Below are 16,545 nucleotides of genomic sequence, written 5' to 3' on the forward strand. Positions count from 1 at the left end.
GGAGGAGAGAGAGGTATATTACGGCTTTCATCTCATTTTAATTCAGTTATCCATCTCGTGGAGATGGTATCGATCACCTTTCGGAAGCAAGAGCCGCAATAATCGTTAGCCTGAAACCTGGTTGACCCACAAAATCCAAAAGGTGAGAGCTGGAACGCGAAGCCAGGCAACTCGGATGAGACTCTGACCTCTTACTCTCGTCTTGATAGCCACGTATTAATTAATGCGTCGCCTCGCGCCGATAAATTGAGCCTTCGCACGTTACAATATTAATAGATGGTAGATTTTTCATTGAGCTTTCTATCGAGAGTATCTTTTTTTGAAATCGTAACAAATATGCATGGAATTCATCTTCGTTATAAAGGCCTATCAGAATTAATTAACCGATTGAAACACAAGATACTTTTAATTTGTCACTTACCAACGTCGATACAAAAACCTGCATTTAAATGACGCAACGGCGTCTGGTATTACGTAAGATTTTTATCGAAACAATGCGTAAGTCGCGTCGAACAGATCGCGACAAGCGCATATCTCATCAAAAATCCCTGGCGATGACGCGCGTGGCCAATTCTTGACAAATATCGCCGTAGAGGCGGCGCAGCTTCTCCTCTCGCCGATACGCCAAAGTCGGCTGACGAAACGCACAGCGGGTCGCCACTTATTCCACCGTCCGGCACATCTGACGCGCAGTACGACACCTCACTAATTTACCATTCGGGACATCCACATTCAGATTCCGCCGAGAGAATTCACGAGCCGACGCGCGGCTTAGCCTCGTCGTCTCGCGCCCAAATTATTCAGCGCGCCTCATTCGCGCATGGTCATTCAATTTTCGCCTGACCTTTAACCTCTCCCCTTCCCCTTTCCCCCCGGAGTCCGCACATTCCGCTACGCGCGGCATTTCGAGGATGCCCGGCGAATTCATTTCGCGTCGCTTACGAATCCATAATTGTACACATACATCGCTGCGTTTCCATCCGCGTATCCAATTAATTCCGAACGCTAACCGGCGAATATGTAAACGCGGCGAATTCACGAAGCGCGCGCGGTTATATTACCTCCCCCATTGATTTATTGTATTGATACACGCTATCTGGATTTATGATGCCTCTCGGGCGTGCGTAAACTTTGAATATCAGGAAAATAATCGTATCGCTTTCGACTAAAGTGAAGAATTACACGCGGTTACCGCGAGACGAACGGCCGAGACGCACGATAAGATGATTGATGCGCAAATAACATTCCTCCCACCGTCGTGATACAACGCAAGTGTGCAACGAGAAGACAATGGCGCGCGCAAACATAATTCATAAAATAAGAAACACCTGTACTCCGTATAGCTGCCGACCGGAAAGCACCTTCGCGCGGCGAAGGTTCTCTCTTCGTTTAACGCGCCGTTTAAATTGGACGAGGCGCGAGGAAGGAACACACTCGCGAGTGCGAATGATGAATTTTTCGGAACGGAGGGGAAGAGTGGAGGGGGGGGGAGGGGAAGACGAATTTCGGTGCGAGAATTCGCGGCGAGTACCGTAACTTCGTGAAAAAGATGGCTATCGCACCGACCGGCCGACCGGCAGCGGAGAGAAAGAGATGCGGATTCGGCACGACGCGACGGGAGGAGTGCAAATAAAGTTCACGATCGGCGCACGGACGCGATGGTAGGCCGCCGCCGAGTATTCTAACGGGGCAACGTCACGGCACGTTAACGTTCTACCAATGCGGAGGGGCTACCTTTCCGCGGTCATTTTCCATACTCCGTCGGCCAGAGATCGCAGTATCCGCGGTATCGTTTCCGCGGTACTGTTCCGCCAAATAATCGGCGAATCGTCTAGACTCGAGTGGAGAGAGGGACTTGCCCGTGTGGCTGATACGCACTCCGATTCTCTCCTTTTTATTTCTGATTTATTTCGAGACGTTTTACGGAACAAGGGGATGATCCCAATTATGGGTCTTTCAAGTGTAAATTTAACGATTGTCAATATAAACAGCGAGTATTATAATTTCAGGGAAAAATTATTGTATATATTATATATTATTCAATAAACTGATTTTGAAAATATTTTCAAATACTTATGTGTACAACGTCAGAGTATCATAATTTTGAAAAATTATTAAAGAGGTATTTTAACGTGCCATTACAAAGATTGTTATAAGCATTCCGGTTTTTTTACTTAAATGTTAACAAAGATTTGAAAAGCAATTTTAGATTTAAAAAATTAAACAATGCATGCAGGAAAAATTGTCTGTAATTTTTATGCATGTAAAATTTAATTTAATTTCGTAAAATTGTTTCGATCAGTTAGAACCGTCACCTTATATATATATATAACGATGCTTTGTGAAATATCACAGTTATCGCAGATATTCCGACGAAAATATTTAAACAAGCCACCTGCGTCGGAAAGAAAGAGAGAGAGAGAAAGATCATTGACCGGTTGCTGGGAGATAAAAATTTCCGCCGATTTAATTTATCGCGACCTCGGCGAGTAAATAAATGCGTGCGGGGAAAATAAATGCGGAGTGGAAAATTCGCGGAATGCGGCGAAGGGAGGGAAACGACACTCCCCGAAACGCAGTAAGTCGCCGCGGAATACGACATTTATAGGCGAGCCGCGCACACAAGGCGAACCTCGGCGCACACGGGGGATATAGCCGTGCGAATCTTTTTTTCCTTTTTTAAATCCGTCCATCTTTCCTACGGCTACTACTCGTTCGGTTGTACCGCGAAAGCCATAACATCTCTCCGCCGACCGGGGTGGGTGCTCGTAAAAATCGCGCATTGTACTTGGCTGCAAGCGGAAAGATGCGCTCATCTCCGTTGGCATTGTTTTCCACGTCTTGGAATATCGCCCGCGCCGCGGGCGACCATTCTTTTTATATGGAGATATAACCGAGACCTGCGCCTGTCTTTCACGCCGTGAAAGACCTGCGAGAAGGCACGAAAGCAGCTTAACGGGCATATTCACAAAATGATTCCATTATATTCAATATAAAGTTCCCTCGAGTAATTCTATTCTAAATGGGATTGTGGTTTCGAGAAAGTTTGCGCAAATATTGTACGCGCGTGTATTTTTAACATTGCGTATTCTAATTTGTAAATAAATTATCGTTTAATCCTCGATCCTCAACCTTTAATTGCGCTCCTCTCGGCTGCCAGTTGCAATAAGGCAAGACACAAAAAGTTTCAATCAAAGATACGCGAGATTCGTACAAGCAACTTTTGCGAGCTGGCAAACTTGATAGTCCGCGATAAATAGCGGATAATGGTTGTGCAGGAGAGAAAAAAAAAACGTTTTCACCGGACCGTTGGAAGTAATCCCGACAGGTGCAAATACCTCGGGAATATCGTTTTCGGGGCTAAATCGGTCGTTAGCCTAAATGAGTAAAAATTTAGAACGCGTGGCAAAGAGAGCAGCGCCGGTGGCTCTTTCCCACGTTTAAAGGCCCGTAAATCACGACGATAATCGGACGTGCGTTCCCATAGAACGGTCGCAATAACCGCGGAGGTTGATCGCCCTGGGAAAAATGATTATCATAGGTAAACAACTGTTTTCACCTCGTGACGCTACCGACGGAGGCAGCGACGAAAAAATCCGAATCGCGCGCAATGAAAATTCTCGGCGCATTCCTCAACTATTGCACGCACGCACGCACGCACGCACGCACGTTCGCACGCGATATCGCCGATAGCGTATATATTTGTGCGAGACGCACATGGCGCGTAACGAGCGTGGCCATAACTAAACGCGGGACCGGATGGGCGGTCGATCCGCGTTTCGGGATTTATAGTCAACCGCGGACGATCGACGGCTCGGCAGCGAGGATCGCCAGGATCGTCTCCTCTCTCCCCCTTTTTTCCTCGCTCACCCTTCGTTCTCCCGATATCCCCCTTTTCTTCCGGAGCATTACGATTTAAAGATTTAAGTGGCGATTCATCATCCGGCAATTGGACGACACCTCGGCGCGATTAAAACGCGATTAAAGCGAGTCGTTTACGAGCGATGAAATGGCGTTTCGAAGTACGACTGTGGCTGGTTCTAACCTGGGGCTGGGGCTTTTTGTCGTGTAAAAACAGAGAACACGAGACATAAAGTGTAATGGACGTCTATCTGAAAAGAATAATTAAACGATAACGACGGGTACCGATGGGAGAGAGAGGACGTTAACCCGATTAGCCGCGCGCGTGATCGCGACGCGGCTTCGAAAGCGGGTCAACGTCACGCGAGATAGTCGAAAATTAATCAGCGGGGACATAGGTACCCGCCGACACCACGTACGTACGTGGATACCACCTGTGCGCTCTCTCGCAAGTGCACACTGCGGCGCGACACACGTGCACGGCGGCGTTACGTACGTGGCCGAAGGTGTACGAATGGAAATAGGGCGTGCAACCCGCTCGCCGTGTCAACGAGCGTATACGCACATATGCCCACGTGCGAACGTCGCAATTTTCTCAGCGAAATTGTTCGTGACTCACGACCCATTTCTCGCCTGTTATGGAAGACCGAAGTATTCGGCGCGCGACCGGTATCTGTAGGTTTCATTTTCTCAATCCCAGAGATCAATCTCTCGCCCCTTGCAGGTGTTAAGGGGACTCTGGAAGGTCAGACTGCTGAAAATTATTTGACAATTTTTTGTGATAGATTAAATAAACGCGGAAAAGTCTTGAGGGGTATTTGTACATGTTGAGAACAGAAAAAACATTTCTTTTTTTTATAATAAATAATATACTTACATAAAATAGAGTTAAAGTATTCTTTACAATAAAAAGTAACAGAGTGGTGGTTCAGTTTTCAATTTGAGTTTCCGATTAATAATAATTATCATCTTGTTAATTTTTATTTCTATTTTGTAGAGATTTCTCCTCCGAATTTCTAACTAAATTTCGTCAACATGGAAATATCATTACAAAGCAGAAAGAAAGTATATGCTACAACTATATATAAGCATTTGTAGAACAAATTTTTTCCCGCTCTTTACACGTTGTATAAACGCTCTTCGAAATTTTACGTTCGTACAATCATTCGTTTCGTGACGAAAAGAAAAAATTGTCAAAGGTAAGTATGATCCAATCTGACCTACCGCCAGTCCCCTTAAATCAAACGTTTTATTTGCCAAAGAAAAACGTGGATATTCGTAAAATTATTTTCCCAGGCTCTCAAGGCTAACCGCTTTGTAATTTTACCGCTAGATTCTTGGAGAGATTCAAAGCACATTTTTCCTTCAAATAATATCGATATAGCGACGGGCTCGCGAATTTGCGTTGCGTTGAATAATAATCACTCGTCGTGCTTGTGGCCGCAGATAAATAGAGAAACGTCCCGCGGATTAATATTAATGTCCGCCTATCCTGTCGTTTCGATGACGTGCGCTAATATCGCGACCGGCGATAAGAAAAATTTCGGCCCGCGTCCCACCGCGCGCTATGCGAAAATAAATCAGCCGCGCGGCGAAGTTGTATCGTGACGCGGCGCACGAATAACCGACGCGATTTGTCTATACAAATTATTCCGCGTAAATGCCGCGCGCGTGTGGCATAGCATGTTAATTGTGTATCGCGTTATTTCAATACGCATTACTCATGCATTCACGCGACCGCGGGGAACGGCGCGCGCATAATTTATTTCAGAGAGCTTTTAAGGGTTTTAATCCTTTCGTTATTTAGAAACGCGCCTGCCCACGTACGTAATACACGCATACCCCGAGACGTGTCTCGAATCGCGAGATACGGTCATTTTTACGAGGGGGAGACATCAAATGAAATGTGGAATAAATAATCTGGACGGAATAAAAAGCTCGAGACGCGCGCGCGCGCGCGTTTTTCAATTTCAACCGCCAGCCCGACAGTGACAAACGTCGCATAATTTGCATTCCGTCGTTAATTACCTCCATTTTTACTTTTAAATTTGTTCGTCGAGGATAAATTAGGGAAATGAAATATTGGTCGAAACAACACGATTCTAGGCCAAAGCTTTTTCGCGATAAATGATGTCACAAACATAGGAGTAACACGGAGAGACAAAAAAAGGTTGCGATTATCATAATTTAATTGGCAATTATTCTCAGTGTCACCTATATTTACAGTTGTTTTAACAAGTTATAGGTATAGCTTTTATTAGTACGTAAATATTGTATAATAAGCAAACGATAAAAAAATAATTGTAATCACTATAATTGCGATTGCATCTAATTACATAAAAATGTTAATTTTTCCATCTGGATCTTGTCAAGATTTATATTAAAACTACACCTAGTCCAGTTATACCCGATTTACTGTTTCTAATATTACAGCGGTAATAATTATAAAAGAGTGAAGCCCGTAATCAAAATTACTTTATGCAACTATACAGATATACCTTTCTCTTAGCGCGAAACAATTGTATTATCGTTAATATCCTCGATTAGTTCGATCTGGCTCTCCTACAGTTTGGAACATTATCCCAGGATTAAAATTCCGCCGCGTGAAGCAGCCTCGCTGCGATTCGCCGAGCGCTCGGAAGGGAGACGCAAAAATCGATAATTCACTCACCGATAAATCCGCGGCGTTGCTCCCTTTCCCACGACGCCGTCGCCGCCGGGCTGTCTCGGACGGCGAAGGAAGAGGTCCGTGTCCAGGAAGGGAACTTCCTCTCCTCGAATCAAACTCTGATCAAACTCTCAGGTCCACGGCCGGAGATCACTGCACCGTCCGACGAAGAGAGAGAGAGAGAGAGAGAGAGAGAGAGAGAGGGAAAGAGAACGATGCACTGCGCCGGGACTCTCGATCGGCCGGGAACACGACGGATGTCATGCACTGTCACGATCACTGTCGACCGCCAAATCGCGACACGCGGACGCCGACGATTACGAAGCGCGACGACCTCTCCTCCCCCTCGCCTCCCCTCGTAGAGGCAGACCTCGTAGATACTCTTCCGCGTTCTCTGGAAACGGTACCGCACCGCGATACCACGCAGCTGCGACCACCTGCCGAACGCGCGCGGGCCGTGTTTACATCGCACGAGGTGGCGGCGGCGACGGCGGCGCGGCGCGGAGGGCGTACGGTGAACGTTGGAGAAGGGCAGAGTGTGTTGTTTTGCGCGGGTGCGCGACCAACGTGTACCGCTAACCGTCGCTTCGGCGTCTCGCGGTCGAGTGCGGGCCGTGCGGGGCCCGCGCAGGCTCGCCGCCGGCCGCCGCGCAACCGCGAGACCGCGGTGGTGGGGATAGAGCGCGCCACCGTCCCCTTCCCCTCCTCGACCCTCCTCTTACCACCCGACCCGCGGCGCGCCGCGCTATACGCCACCCGCTCGTTTACCTCTCTCGCCGGAGAACGGTACACCTTTTTCCATTTCGCTCTTCTCTATCAGCCTCCCCCTGGGGGGCCCCCCGGTCGATCCTTCGCGCGCCGCGACCCCCTTTGCAGGGGGACGCAAGGACGGCTCCCTTCCGCGGGAAACGAGACCGATAAGACGCGAGGCGAGCCGGTCACGGCGCGCCCTCCGGCAAAATGACTGGTATGTGGCTCGATGACTCGCCGCGTTAGGCTGTTGGATTGAAAAAATGAGATAGCGCGTTGAAAATTGTGAGGCCCGATCGACACGGTTGCGCGCGGGTGAACGTGGAAATTTCAGAGGGAAACGCTTGAGTCGGCGGCCCGTTGACTTTTGGCTTGCGTCATAATCGCGCGTGAAGTGAAGGAGCTCAAATTAGATAGCGCGTTTCTCACTCTCTGCACTGTTGCATCAGTAATTATATCAGCCAACCAAATGTTAATGGGAATGAAAATACTTGAAAAATAAATCTATTAATGTTCGACACCTTACGATATCTTGCTAGAGAAAATTCCAAATGGACTGGTCCATTAACAAGATGCGAAAACTATCTTTAAGATAAAACATCTAATTAGCACAGCTTTAATTTATGTGTATTTGTTTTTTAGAAAAAATTTAGCCAAATAGTTTATTCCAGTTACGTTTTATCTAGTGTTTCACTAAAGATCGAACTCTGCATATGGGAAATTATCAAAACTTTTAGAAGAAAGGTAATCAAATTTAAGCAAATTTGTTTAAAAAGCTGGAGTCTCTGATTGAAAATCAAAGGATAATTTCAAAAAAGATTGTTCTAAAGTAATCACCAAAATTTTAAGTACTTAACCAGAGGCTTTTTTCAGAGCATTTAGCGGAGAGTTAGGGAGATTTTTATTCGGGAAGCCGGAGTCTATAGCTAAAAACAGCATTCATAATTGCAATAGTTATAAGAAGCACGCAAGAAAGGTGTTTTGAACGGAAAATTTTTGTGCGTCTGCACAAACATGTCGAGTCAGCTTTTCCTACCCGACAAATCGCTGTTCTTATCGCTATTCATCACATCTGATAGTTTCGTTATCAAATAAAACTATGAAACGTAAATATATATTTTTAATATTAAAACATGATGTACCATACTATCTCGCGAATGATTACGATATCATGTGTTTTTCTTATTTAAGCTCTATTTTTTATCTGTTCCTGTCATATGGCACAATTTTAACTTTGAACTAGAACTATCGAATTTCTTGCTTCAAAAACTATAAAAAATGTATGTTGTACTTCTTTCAAGCATGGTAAACTAAAAATAAAATTTTCCTTAACATCCTTTTTTAACCAAGTGCTTTCACTTTTTACAACTTAAAAAATTGATCTTTGATGCGTCAAAATAATAAACCTTATTTTTAATTTTTTTATTATTAATTTTAAAAAGATTTATGCAATTAAATAATTATTAAAGCTAATATCGAAAAGTACATGTATATCCATTATCTAAAAAGATACTATAGAACAAAAGATAGACTAATCCATTTGTAAAATGCAAATTTGGAAGAAAGTATTATTTGAAAAGTTATTCAAGAATTAATTACTTAAAAAGCTGTTTGTTTTATATAACTACTCTCTAATCGGAATTACACAGTACATTACGTTGCATGACAGTAAATAGTCTGATTTTAGTGCTTTACTTATATCTATATCAATCAGTTATTTCTATATCAATTAGATATGTACTATTTTTCAGTGATAATACATTTCAATCATTGAGAGTACCCTTTTTTAAATCAAAATTACTGAAAAAATAAATAACAGTGAGTAGTAATCAATGATTGCATTGCCGTATTCTATATCTGAATTCCATTTACAAGATAAACGATTTACTTCTCAATGCTAATAGTTTCTAATGAAAACCAGCGTCTGAAAAATTATCGCATTCTTCACGACGAATGTCGAGTTTTGATCATCAAGCGCTCTCGCTTTCACGCATCACTCGCACGTGAAGTCCATTCTCAATGCGGCGAAAATGATAAACGTTATTAACTTGTTTATGATCGTTTTTAAGGAGCTACTCGCGCAATTAAATGATTATTAGGGCTGATATCGAAGAACATGTGTTTTATATTTCGTAATAATCGGGAGCGCGCAACGTGCACTTTGCGGACAGACAGAGAGAGAGAGAGAGAGAGAGAGACTGCCCGTGTCAGGTTTCGGTGGACGATCAGGAAATTACGGTGCCCCAGGCGCCCGCGCGCAAGTCGACTGCATCGTTTTTTCGTCGGTGCACTTAGCCGCGTGCAGAACCCAATCACGATCGATCCGAACGAACGATTCGGACGGACCACCGCGATACGACCGAGGAACGAACGGCCGGTTTTGCGATTATTAGGGCCGAGAGAAATACGCGCAAGAACAAAAAAAGTAAAGAGCGAGGGATACCGGTGCGCAATAAGATAATAGCCAACGAATGTGATTGCCGTGGCGATCAGACCCGGAAGTTAAAGAAACATCGGCAATGAGTCGAGTTCTATAAAAGTTCGCCGTTATATACATATATATGTATATATATGTGTGTATATATATATATATATATATATATATATATATATATATATACTTGTTATTTAAATAAAATATTTTCCTACTATTATTTTCTATTATTAAAACTTTTTCTATAGAAAATTACGCACATTTTACGGAACTCTATAACATTTGTATTTAAGCTATCTTATTCCTTTTCTTTCATCAGCATGTTTTATAATTTAAAAGGATTATCCGATAAGAAATCGCATGCAAAGTGCAGGCATTCAATTGGATTCGTGCATAAAACAGATAAAACATCATAACAGCAAGGACGCGCTATCTCATGTCATCAGATGTTCGCCAAACACGCCAAAACCGTGTAGTGGCGTCATCTAGCAATGAATTTGAAGTACTAACTTAAAATAAATAAATAAATAAAAAATAAATGTGTAATAAAAAAAATAAAAAAATAAATAAATGTGTAATACCACATATACATGATATAAATTCAAATAATTGATTTGATAAAAATTCACTCACCGATTGCTGTCGCTGCTCCTGATGCTGCTGCTGTTAATGCTACATTCCTTTTCCAGAATACCGAGTCGCTCCATGGATGCCGGCCGCTTTCTGCTGACATCATCCTGCTGTTCTCGAACCACATTAATAATGATCGCACATTAATAACGATCACCCGATACTTTATTCGGCACTCCCGATATCACGGATAATATATCACACACGAGTAAAACGTAAACCGCGCGCGAGAATTTCACTTAGCGTGACCATTACATTTGGAAAAATACGTTAAAAGTACGGCACTGGATACGCGAGCACACGCAAGGCACGCACAGAGTCAACGGAACGTCCGACCACGTCCGACTGGCGCTGGAGCACGACTACCGGCACGGCAGCGGCGGACGTGGCCGTTGGTAGGTACATTCGGCCGTACGCGGCGCTAGTCGGCGCGACTCGGCAAGTCGGCCGCCGAGTCGCGCCGACTAGCGCCGAGTACCGCCGAGTGTACCTACCAACGGCCACGTCCGCCGCTGCCGTGCCGGCAGTCGTGCTCCAGCGCCGGTCGGACGTGATCGGACGTACGTTCCGTTGACTCTGTGCGTGTCTCGCGTATTCAGTGTCGTACTTTTAACGTATTTTTCCAAATGTAATAGTCGCGCCAAGTAAAATTCTTGCGCGCGGTTTACGTTTTACTCGTGTGTGATATGTGTGATATAAATTCGTAATATCGGGAGTGCCGAATAAAGTATCGGGCGATCGTTATTAATGTGCGGTTCGAGAATAGCAGGATAATGAAGCGGCATCCATGGATTCGAGTGACTCGGTATTCCGAAAAAGGAATGTAGCAGTAGCAGCAGCAGCAGGAGCAGCGACAGCAATCGGTGAGTGAATTTTTATTATGTATATGTGGAACAAAATGATATATGATAAACGTGATGCGAGATAAAATATTGGTTTTGTTCCTTGCTATATCTGTACAGTGTCAGTATTGCACATTTGCATAAACAGATTTAAAATATGAATGCATATAATTGTAAAATTTACGGGTATAGCATGAAACAGAACCAAATAAACGTGGACATAGCATAGAAGAGACCCAAAAAGTTATTACCTACGGGATTCATAGATATTTGACTAGATAGTTCAATGTCCACATTTTGTGCACATAGAGGCGTTGATGGATTAAAACACCTAAAACGACGCGATGACAGCTCTCAGGTTCCTCTCTGCTCAAATCGTATATAAACGAAATTTTATATATAGTTATAACAAAATTATGTATATATTGAATATTTAATTACAATTAAAGAGAGATTTCAGGGATTATTCATTTATTTACTTTATCTTCAAATTCTACTAGATCTTTAAATTTATATAGCTTTTTACTTCTGTAAAGCTGCGAAAAAATGAGAGCGTTATAAGGAATATTTATTAAATAACAATGTCTCACATTAATATTGTGAACGTATATATAATGCGTAATCTATTCATTCACATTAGTAGTAGCTGTATATGCTATGTACAAATATCTATAACAAATTGAGATTATTTATACGGCGGCCACGTCCACTGGTTGGGTGGTGCATCCTGCATCAATTTCTCCCATGGTTTCCATACTAACATCTTCTCTGCCAGTGATATTTCGTTTTTCGCCTGTATTATAAGTTCTTCAACCTGTCCGGAATTTATCTTGTCCTCTATAGTTTGTATATTTTCATTCTGTGAAACACAACGCTTGATCAGATACAGCATATAGTATTGTTATTATTACAACTATATACAGATTGTACATTTATTAAATGTTGTTTTAAAAACTAAATAAAATTAAAAATTAATTTATTAAAAAAATTAAGTTGAAAGTTATGAAGTTTTTAATTTTATTATTTAACTCATATTTTTAATTAATCAAACTTGACAATATTATAGAAAATTATTTTATAATTAGTGTTCCAATGTTTAACATAGTACTAATAAGTGAATTGTTTATGGAAACAAGCAACAAGTTTAATCTTATATTAGAGTGGTGTTAGTTAACTCGGGAATACTACTAAAACAAATTTCGAAATGTGTAGACTTTTGACAATCACAAACTGGTTTGAAACATAGAAATATAGGAATAAAATTCTAAGTTTGCCTTTAATATAATTCTGTCTAAAGCCTATTTCTACCAACGTAGTTAAATTTTAATCTTGGTTTAATTTACTTGTTATCTCATTCTAGTTCCAAAAATTAGAAAGAGATAAAGAGTAACTTAATCCAAGATTAAAGTTAATTTACGTTGGTAGAAATAGGCCTAAGAGGATATGGTCATTGTAATTATAATATATGAGTTTTCTGTTTGATGAATAACATTATATGCAAGTTATAAGCTCTGTAAAAGCTACATTTTCGTATAATATGACTGCGTATAATAATTAATGAATTAAAAACTCATTTCAAATAATGATTACTATATTACAGTTAACATTATTCACCTTTTTCATGACTTTCAATCTGTTCTTGACAAGCTCTTCTGTTTCTTTTCGATAAGTGTAGTCTTTCGGAAACTTTTCTAGCACTCTCAAAATTCTATTGTACAACGGAATTAATTCTTGGTGAGGATTTTTGCAAACGGCTAAGCCTTTTAAATTCGTGGACTGTAAACAAAAGACGGTTATGTTAACAAAGTGAATTCTGAACTCTTACAACACAGAAATATTTATTTATTAGAATGGATCAATACGTAGTATAAATATAAATTGCGATAAATGATATTCTGAATAACCATATTCATTACCTTTTTGAGTATATTTGCCATAGTCAGGGCAGTATTACCTAACACTTGATATATTGGAGATCTCCCTTCCCGTCAGGTTCCTAACCTCAAATTTTATACCGTTGTACTTTCTCACGAGTGGAAGGCTGTACCACTCTCAATGAGTTTTGGAACGTCAATGTTATAAAATCCTGTTATATTTCTGACAAATTTATAACTTATAAGTTTTTTAAAATTAATACGTATCAAATTTTTTGAAGAAATTTAGTTAAATTTAAACAATGCAAATTAGTGACACAAGTATTTTAATAATTGTTTCCTATTATCTGGACGTCATGATAAGGAACAGTGGATCGAAAAAAAAAAGAAATCAGGAGCAATTTAAAGATAGAACATTTTTATTTTTTCCCGTAAGTAGAAAGTTATGTATTTATCGGTTAGACTTGGCGACACGCTCCAACTCGTCCTTCTTCTTGATCGCGTACGAATTCGACGAGCCCTTAGCAGCGTTAATAAGCTCATCGGCTAAACATTCGCCGATCGTTTTAATGTTGCGGAATGCGGCCTCTCGTGCGCCAGTACATAATAACCAGATGGCTTGATTAACACGACGTAACGGAGACACATCCACGGCCTGTCGTCTTACCGTACCGGCACGTCCGATACGCGTTGAGTCTTCCCTCGGGCCTGAGTTGATGATGGCTGTGACGAGAACCTGAAACACAAGTATTATTTGAATCAAACAATGGTAATTCAACCGTATAATACAAATATGTGACAATATTCAATTACATATCAATTGATATTTTAATATCAATGTGACATTTTTGTATAATATAAAATGGTTCAATATGGCTAGTGTGAATATATCAAGATAAATTTTTCAAGATCCTTCAACATATAATTATTCATGTTAAAATGCAGGGATTTTAATGTAGAATAAACTGTAAACAGTGTGCACTCACCTGTAGGGGATTCTCGCCAGTGAGAAGGTGAATGATTTCAAAGGCGTGTTTAACAATTCGCACAGCCATCAGTTTCTTTCCGTTATTCCTGCCGTGCATCATGAGTGAGTTTGTCAGACGCTCCACAATTGGACACTGGGCTTTCCTAAAGCGCTTCGCCGCATAACGTCCCGCAGAGTGTGGAAGATATTTCGCGTTCTTCTCTTTAACCGCGATGTAATCCTGCAGCGACATGTCGTTCACTTGCACATCGTCGCAGTTCCAGCGTCCAAACAGTTTGATCTCCGGCAATTCAGCCGGCATTGCTACTGGCAACGTGTTCGTGGTTGCCACCACCATATCCTCGAAAACTTCTTTGTCATCCATTGTTTACCTGTAAAGAAACATAGAAAGCTGTTACTTATTTCTGTAATGAAGCATGAGATAAGGCAAGTTTTTTAATTTATCAATTAATCAATTGCAATTGCTCCATTGGTAAACTAAAAAAAGGTTTGTCTGTATTAAGAAATCACAGAAAAATTTATTCATCAAGATCTTAAATTATATTCATGAAATCTATATCTGATCGTGATATTAAAAATTTCAAGTAATTTTTAAACTATATAAAACACACACACACAGTACAAATTGATCTTGTATCGCACTAAGCTAATATTTTTTACTGTCACTCCATTAAAAAACCGCAATAAAAAGTATAATACAATAGAATTAAAACGGTTGTTAATAAAATTACGAATAAATACACTTAGAGAACATTAACGAATATCTATCGACAAGTGAAAAAGATAATTCTTCGCGTTTGAATAAATTCATGAACGAGCATCGACAGAATGAAATATTTATATTTTCGGGAGCGGCTATTCGCTTTGTTTGGATTTTCTGAAGCTACGACTTGGAGGGTGAACGACGAGATAAAGTACGACAGTACGTCGAGACGCGTTGCGACAAGTAGATAGCGAGTCGGCCAGGTTAAATGATTCCGACACGTTACATTTCTTAATGAAAAATGCCAGACAAGCACGAAACTGGAAAAACATGTGGCCACGCGGTCACATGTACCGCATTCCGGGTATGCTTTACTCGCGCTGCAATCTCGCAAATTTTTCGACACCCCCACGATCACCCGCGGCTCTCGCTCGTTCCCGATCGCCCATCCGGACCTATCCGCCTTGCCTCGTCCAGAAATTATCCCGCAGTAACGGCTATTTCTACTTCACAACTTACGTTCACGTCTTCGTCCGAACAAGCGTGAACAGGAAAAGGCCATGCTTCCGCGAGCGCCATCTACCTATGATCGCCGGATTTTGTGAATATGCTAATCAAAGTCGCAGCCCGGCGACGAGGACGAATTAATTTTGTAGACCTTCAATGGCATTTCAGTATTCGCGCTTGTAAATATAAATATGACGTTAATTATATGGACGCAGTTATGGCTTGTTGAGCTCGATGTAATCAGCGACAAATAACACTACATAATAAATATATGGAAGGTACACAGTTTCTGATTTGATTTGATTGTCAAAATGGGTGTGCACTTTGTAGCTGCACTACATTACACCTTTCGTACTTTAGTGCGTATTCTAATTGAAATAGATTTACCTATTGGTATATCGCAGAGAAAAACAGGGAAAATAAAAAATTTATTTTGGCTAGCAAAATAATGAATTCAATGTCACGTTATCAATAGATAATTATTCTTCGATAAATTATTTTGGAGAAGTCTTATAAGTTATAACGTTGCACACATTGCCAGTTGTACTAATTTTATAAATATCAATAAACACTCGCTAAAATTATATAAAAACAATACAATAATCTTGGTTTCTCAAAAAATCCCTTGTATCACGATCATGCTAGAAATCATTCCGAGATTTTTCTTCACAATATCGACTAGAATGAGATAGATGTCAAGAGCTTCAGAGACTTTTTGTAAGATGTCGCCAAATGTACCTTTTTGTCGCAGAGAAATTATATTGCGAGTTGCTTGTTAAAAATTTTTCTATTTTTTAATATTCTATTATCATGCTTAATATTGCTTGCTAACTCTGCTCATAATTATTTATTTATATAAAAAATATAATAAAACACTTTAATAATTTTCCAAAAGTGATGTTCCACAAGCATTTCCATGTTAATTATTATTCATGCATAAAGCCACAAAATTTTGTTGACTTCTCTCTTTAATTGTTTTTCTAGATTGTTTTCTTTAGAGATTTATAAAATCCAGTTAAGAAAACATTAATCAAATTGTACATTCGAATTTCTTCACAAAGCTATTAAAATTATCATTTATTTTTAACAAGATGTAATAATTTAGATTTATCATAATAAATACAAAATCTGTAGCATAATATCTATATATGATAGTTTCATCAAATAAACTTCGTGCGAGTTATTATTTATACAATGAATTTATCATAGATTTTTTTACACGAATAAACTCATTGAAAATGCACGTGAGTAATCAGTAATAATCGCGTGCTATTGTAGAGATGATCAC

General features: G+C 40.6%; 3 protein-coding genes across 7 annotated transcripts in view; all 3 read right to left on the reverse strand.

The window, feature by feature from the left end:
* The window catches only part of LOC105837442, a 77,278-nt gene extending 70,131 nt beyond the window's left edge, over positions 1 to 7,147 (reverse strand). For 2 of the 4 annotated variants that reach the window (XM_012682223.3, XM_036293459.1), the window contains exon 1: positions 6,533 to 7,147. The gene's annotated coding sequence lies outside the window, so the exon portion shown is untranslated. The remainder of the gene's footprint in view (positions 1 to 6,532) is intronic. The other 2 variants (XM_012682221.3, XM_012682224.3) reach the window with 1 other exon arrangement.
* A 4,585-nt stretch (positions 7,148 to 11,732) lies between these two features.
* LOC105833923 (NADH dehydrogenase [ubiquinone] 1 alpha subcomplex subunit 5) lies at positions 11,733 to 13,256 on the reverse strand. The gene is made up of 3 exons (XM_012676034.3): positions 13,102 to 13,256; positions 12,800 to 12,961; positions 11,733 to 12,044 (listed from the first exon to the last, which is right to left on the reverse strand). Exons 1-3 carry the CDS (start codon positions 13,120 to 13,122, stop codon positions 11,871 to 11,873), a joined length of 357 nt encoding a protein of 118 aa, XP_012531488.1. The 5' UTR covers positions 13,123 to 13,256; the 3' UTR covers positions 11,733 to 11,870.
* Positions 13,257 to 13,460: 204 nt separating this feature from the next.
* LOC105833924 (40S ribosomal protein S5) lies at positions 13,461 to 15,360 on the reverse strand. 2 transcript variants are annotated; one of them, XM_012676035.3, is made up of 3 exons: positions 15,270 to 15,360; positions 14,046 to 14,418; positions 13,511 to 13,795 (listed from the first exon to the last, which is right to left on the reverse strand). In XM_012676035.3, the coding sequence occupies exons 2-3, from the start codon at positions 14,409 to 14,411 to the stop codon at positions 13,511 to 13,513; spliced, it is 651 nt and encodes a 216-aa protein (XP_012531489.1). In that variant the 5' UTR covers positions 14,412 to 14,418; positions 15,270 to 15,360. The 2 variants fall into 2 exon arrangements, with proteins under 2 accessions (XP_028047923.1, XP_012531489.1); XM_028192122.2 differs by lacking the exon at positions 15,270 to 15,360 and having other exon boundaries at positions 13,461 to 13,795; positions 14,046 to 14,411.
* Positions 15,361 to 16,545: the final 1,185 nt, after the last annotated feature.

Source organism: Monomorium pharaonis, chromosome 1 (assembly GCF_013373865.1).
Source record: "Monomorium pharaonis isolate MP-MQ-018 chromosome 1, ASM1337386v2, whole genome shotgun sequence".
Lineage (NCBI taxonomy): Eukaryota > Metazoa > Arthropoda > Insecta > Hymenoptera > Formicidae > Monomorium > Monomorium pharaonis.

Bases quoted from the DNA above. Each gene is read 5' to 3' on its own strand.
- LOC105833923 (XM_012676034.3), bottom strand. From the start codon at position 13,122: ATGGCAAATATACTCAAAAAG. The intron at 12,962-13,101 runs GTAATGAATATG...TTTTGTTTACAG, and splicing joins TGGCAAATATACTCAAAAAG to TCCACGAATTTAAAAGGCTT. The intron at 12,045-12,799 runs GTGAATAATGTT...TGTGTTTCACAG, and splicing joins GATTGAAAGTCATGAAAAAG to AATGAAAATATACAAACTAT.
- LOC105833924 (XM_028192122.2), bottom strand. From the start codon at position 14,411: ATGGATGACAAAGAAGTTTTCGAGGATATGGTGGTGGCAACCACGAAC. The intron at 13,796-14,045 runs GTGAGTGCACAC...CTTGTGTTTCAG, and splicing joins CTGGCGAGAATCCCCTACAG to GTTCTCGTCACAGCCATCAT.